This window comes from Malus domestica, chromosome 11 (genome assembly GCF_042453785.1).
Source record: "Malus domestica chromosome 11, GDT2T_hap1".
NCBI classification, from domain to species: domain Eukaryota; kingdom Viridiplantae; phylum Streptophyta; class Magnoliopsida; order Rosales; family Rosaceae; genus Malus; species Malus domestica.
Window position 1 is genome coordinate 14999636 of NC_091671.1, and position 5225 is coordinate 15004860.

A 5225-nucleotide genomic window follows, 5' to 3' on the forward strand; every position below is an offset into this window, starting at 1 on the left:
GGACGATTGGATATTCAAATATAAAGGTATAGATTGATTTCAAAACTGCTGGTTGGTGCAATGTGAGAAAATTAGAACATTATGATCCATTTTCAAAACCAAAATGTGGTTACTGGTTAGCCCTAAAATTATGTTCCTTGAGCATGGCTGTCATGAGGGCAAACAAGTTCGACAAAATGCAGGAAAGAGGGTGAGGTTGGGTAGGGAGTAAAGGAGAATTCTGCCAACAGGCGTGTGTGAAATTGTCCAGGGAACGCCACTGCTTGGTTTCATCTATTGCTTCGTTTGTGTAGGTTTTGCTGTGATATTCTTTTACTGGTCTTTGATGAATCACGATCATATTGCAAGCATCAAGCATGAGAAACAATTATGATCATATGTTCTCTACTGGCAAGGTACGCACTACACTGAGTCAGAAAAAACATCACAGGACATAAGAGCAGGTGTGCAATCCGAAACATGATTCTGATTTTCCTCAGGCAACATCAACACGGGAACAAATTAGGTGTGTATTTATCCTTCTTTATTGTTGTTAGTGAGTGCAATGGGTTTGTACTTTGTATCAACTTCTTGAGAGCATTCCCCCGACACTTGAGATTCTGTGTTCGATTCCCCTGTCTCTCAATATCACTCATATACCGAAAAAAAAGGAGACAGTAGAGGGAGAGAAATGAATCGATCATATTAGTCATGCTGGATAAATGGAATAAAACTAAAGCTATTTTTTCCAACAATATTCAGTAAGAGACCAAGATTATTGATGACAAATCAGATTAGGATCAATGGCTGACCAATTAGCATAATCAGACGAGGAAAACCTCCCTTTTCAATCCACAATTTGATTAGCAGACAGACATATAAATCACAATCCTATACACAATTTAGGCTACATATTCATTGGCAAGCAACATTTTTGGGGGTGTATCTGTCCATAACAGAGAAAACCATTCTTGAACATAGCCGGTGAAACGAAGAGACAGAAATCACAATTTGTACCAGAATGTAAGCACAAAGATCCTAATTACAGCACACATGCTTAGTCCATCTTAATACACTTAATGATCAGCATATCTTAACGCAGAGTTTCGAAATGTTTGTTCAGCTCCTCCAGCTTCTTCATCCTCATTCTCTCACTTTCACCCACAAGCTGATATAAAGCACGCAGAGAAGCGCAGTTAACTAATGTATGATAACAGTCATTATAAATTAATTTATGAAGACTGCTCACCTCCATCAATTTGGAAACTAGTTGAGATTTCTCTCTGCTTTTCTCGTTTAAAGCCTCAAGAGCTTCCTTGTATTCTTTCTCCTGTGTCCATTGATCAATATATAAAAACATGAAATGACATAGTCTTGAATAAGTAATCTCTTAGGTCGCGTTCAACGTAATACTTAAGCATAATAATTGCTAATGAATGAAGATAATCAATAAGAATATCCATGGAGCTTTGAAAGTACTTGGCATAACTAAATAACTATAGATCAAAATGATTGAATGTTTTTATGGACTGCCATACCGAAACGAAGTTGTGTCATACAACGAGCAAAACTGTAAAACGTAACCACGTAATCTCCATGTTCTTCTTTTAACATTAGTATTTTCCATACAACAGCATAAGCAGCTAGAAGAAAGGATAATATGGTCACAAAGGTTTTACCTTCCTTTGGCAGCTCAGGCCTAGCGGCTTTAACTCTTTGTGAATAACGTCTATCCTCTTGCGAATAATTGCAAGTTCCTTTCTCATTGGATCTGTTAGCGCTTCAAGCTCCTATAAGATATCATAGTTTTGAAGCATCCTCTAAATGTCATAATCAACTAGTTCTAGATGAACAAATTTATAAATTGAGACAATTTTTCCCAATCATAAATCATCATTGTGGGATAAGAGAAAGATCATAACATTATTCTCGAATCCTATGTTCGTTGTTTGAAAGTGGAAAATAGAACTTGTAATTCACAGGGTAAACCATTTGAATTGAGCTTATTGTACAATTTTTAAGTTTTCAATACAGTCATTAAATGGATCATTCTGAGAAAAAAAAAAACTTTTAAATTTAGTTTATTCTTGTCTTGTGCTACTTTTCAATATATTCTGAGTTTATATATTGTTCTCTTTTCATGCTGCATTAGAACATTCTGAGGAAAAACATAGCATATGACTCAGTGGCAATTGTAAATCATCACTTACATCCTGAATCTCAGACAAGCGTTTAGTTGCTTCTTCAACGCGTCCCAACTGAGCCTGAACCTTGTCTTTCACCTCCGACTTCTTCTTCTCAATCTCTTCCTCCTTTGCCCGGAACAAAGCCAATGCAGACCTTGACATTTCTTCTTCCTTATCATCAGCTACTGGACTCCCATTGTAACTGATGATACCGGAGTTCTTCACTCGCTGCACCTGCAATTGCTGTTGTTCCCACATCTGTTTCGGCGTCGCCATTGGTTCCTCTGCAACTGCAACACCTTTACTTCTCTCCCTCTTTTTTTTTCTCTTTTTCCTTCAAATGATGGCTATCTTTCTCTCCTGTTGTAGTTGGTTAAAGCAAAGCTGGCTTTAAAGGTATGGAAACCCCCCAACTTACTTTACAACATAATTTTATTACAATGACCTCAAGTGACCATAATGCCTGCTTACTTTATAATCATAAAAGATAAGAGTGGATTTTACCTTTGTTGAATGAAGACTTACCACACAATAACCTCTAATCATTTTTCCACCTTTACTCAAAATCCTACTTGATCACACCATCTAAATATTTGCAGTGAATAAATTGTCGGAATAACTACAATACCACGCTGCAGTTACTGATAATGTGAAATGAACGAGTGAGATTTAAAAAACATATCAACTTTCATCACCTTCATCTATCCCATTAATATCTCGATGCACTTTAAGCCATGGGTTATTCTAGCCACACCCATGTTGTCATGTACAAGAAAATCATTACTTTTTTTTCTTTTAAAATAAAGGACCAGCTGGCGGTTTCGCCACGACAGTCCACCTGTTCGGGGGCCGGAAAGACTCACATAGGAATTTCAGCCTCTCCCTGGCCACCATCGTATGATTCACCAGCGCTATAAATCGAATGCAGAACATGGTGTGTGGAATACAGGCCTGAAAATTATTACTAATTTATCATATTGTTCTTACCTATGGTCTACAATTTTAATGTTTAAACGCAACTATTATTTGTAGTCCAAAATATTAATCCACCACTCTAGCCAACTTCTCTATGATCATGTCTGCAATAACAAATTCCCTTTCAATAAAAAATACTTTGGAAAAAGGTTCTAATGGCCATGTTTTGGTAAGGCAGCTATTTTCTTAAGTTGGTATATTGGCTGCTTCAGCTAACTAATCTCAATTCTCTTTCCTTAATGTATACAATTACAAATTTGGTATATTTATGCTATATTATATTGGCCAACTGCCTACTTCTTGGTGTACATGTGAAGATATACAGTATAGTGTATATAGGAAGAGAGTTACTAAATTATTGCTTTGCAGAAACAGTGATTATATATAATAATTCTAACATTAATTTTGCTTGTACTAGATATGATTTGGATAGGTGAAAATTGGTTGAAAGGTCTAAAATAGTATTTATAATTATTATTTGTCTCTCAAGAGTGGTGCTTGGGGTGGAAGTATTGTTTTGAGGAGTAGACTGTAAGGGCTTACCTACACCTGAACCGCGAAGACTGATGAGAAGCCTTAGGGGCCAAGACAGATTAGGAGAGATCCCCATCAGTTAAGCCGGCTGCCTTTATCACATAGATAATTAATTATCCTTCCAGCTTGGGTATGCAAGAAAGCACAAAGTCATTTGCAACTGCTAATTATATTAAAATTTAGTTTAGACGAAACAAGAATGTTTAGAAAAAACTACGCATTTATACGTTTGGTACACTGTGTTGGGTTGATAAGAAATATGCAAAATATCAAAATTCACATAAATGTTATCAGAGCATGACACAGTGTGTTATCAGTGTAGAAGTTTAATTAGCAATCCTGATTTCCAACTTGATTCTGAAGAGGCATTTTCTAGGCACATATATCTGATCTTGCTTTAAATTTCAAAGAAAATAAATTTAGACTTGAAGGATTTCCAGCATTGTTTAATCCCATGTTTAGTCGGTAGGATCTGGGACCATATGATGAGGACTTGAACATGAGTACCGTCATGCTAATGAAGACTTCCAATCTAACATTTCCATGGTGCTGAACTGCTGATTGTAAATTAAATCAAATATATAAATGTATGAATTGTTATAAATATGTAAAAGTTAGAGGGATAATCTTTTAGATATGTACGAAGCAGATGTAAAATATCACACTAAAATTATAGTTCAAGTGAATGACGAATAAAAGATGGAGGAATGAATGATATTATTGATCTTTTTGTTTTAATCTGTATGTTGAAAGCATTACGAAGTGCTCTATTTATAGAGCAACTCCAAGCACACATCTTTGACAATATGATCTTCCTTCATCTCCTAAGTCAAGATTGATTTTTATGGGCATTGAACATCTACCCAATGTTTTCAGTTTCTACGTGCATTCATTACCCACTATTATTTTCAACATGAATATTATTATTGTGTATCAAACCATTTTTACTTTTACATTCTACACGTGGACTGTACGATTAATAGTGGGAGATCAACTTTTATTTTTGGTTCTTAAAATGTTTTACAATCCAACAATATTGTATATTTTTTATTTTATTGTATTTTTTTTTGCATAATTAGATCACTTATAGATATGTATTATTATACATATAAAATATAAATTTACTGTCAACTCATGTTATGTAACATACGGACTAATCAATGGATACCAAAGGAGTATGTTGGTGTCAAAACTAGAAATTTGAAAATTAAGAAATGGCGCCTAGATCGCTTAAGCACCCGTCCAGACCCACCTAGACACCTGCATAGGTCGCAACTCACTTAAATAGAAAAATAGATAACTTTCATTTTGTATTTTTTTTTTAAATTGTAAGAGACTTGTTGCATACTTAAATGAGCACACATATATCCTTATTCCCCCATGCTTTCATTATGTTCCAATACTTCATAGTATATGTCATTCTTTTTAGTAGTTTATGATGAAATTATATATATTTTAAGTATAAGCAGATAATTATTTACACAAAATATAATAGATTTACTTAAATTCACTTAGTCTGCCTAGGAGCTAGGCCCTAGCCCGCTGCCCAAC

General features: G+C 35.0%; 1 protein-coding gene across 1 annotated transcript; it reads right to left on the reverse strand.

The window, feature by feature from the left end:
- Positions 1–754: 754 nt before the first annotated feature.
- Positions 755–2607, reverse strand: LOC103447982 (uncharacterized). Its single transcript, XM_008387210.4, has 4 exons — positions 2190–2607; positions 1659–1769; positions 1229–1309; positions 755–1147 (listed from the first exon to the last, which is right to left on the reverse strand). The coding sequence occupies exons 1-4, from the start codon at positions 2439–2441 to the stop codon at positions 1073–1075; spliced, it is 519 nt and encodes a 172-aa protein (XP_008385432.1). The 5' UTR covers positions 2442–2607; the 3' UTR covers positions 755–1072.
- Positions 2608–5225: the final 2618 nt, after the last annotated feature.

What these genes read in the sequence shown, in the direction of transcription:
- LOC103447982 (XM_008387210.4), bottom strand. Translation starts at nt 2,441, where the DNA reads ATGGCGACGCCGAAACAGATGTGGGAACAACAGCAATTGCAGGTGCAG. An exon ending in GCTTGTCTGAGATTCAGGAT is followed by an intron (nt 1,770 to 2,189) that starts GTAAGTGATGAT and finishes GATATCTTATAG; the next exon opens with GAGCTTGAAGCGCTAACAGA. An exon ending in GCCTGAGCTGCCAAAGGAAG is followed by an intron (nt 1,310 to 1,658) that starts GTAAAACCTTTG and finishes CAATGGACACAG; the next exon opens with GAGAAAGAATACAAGGAAGC.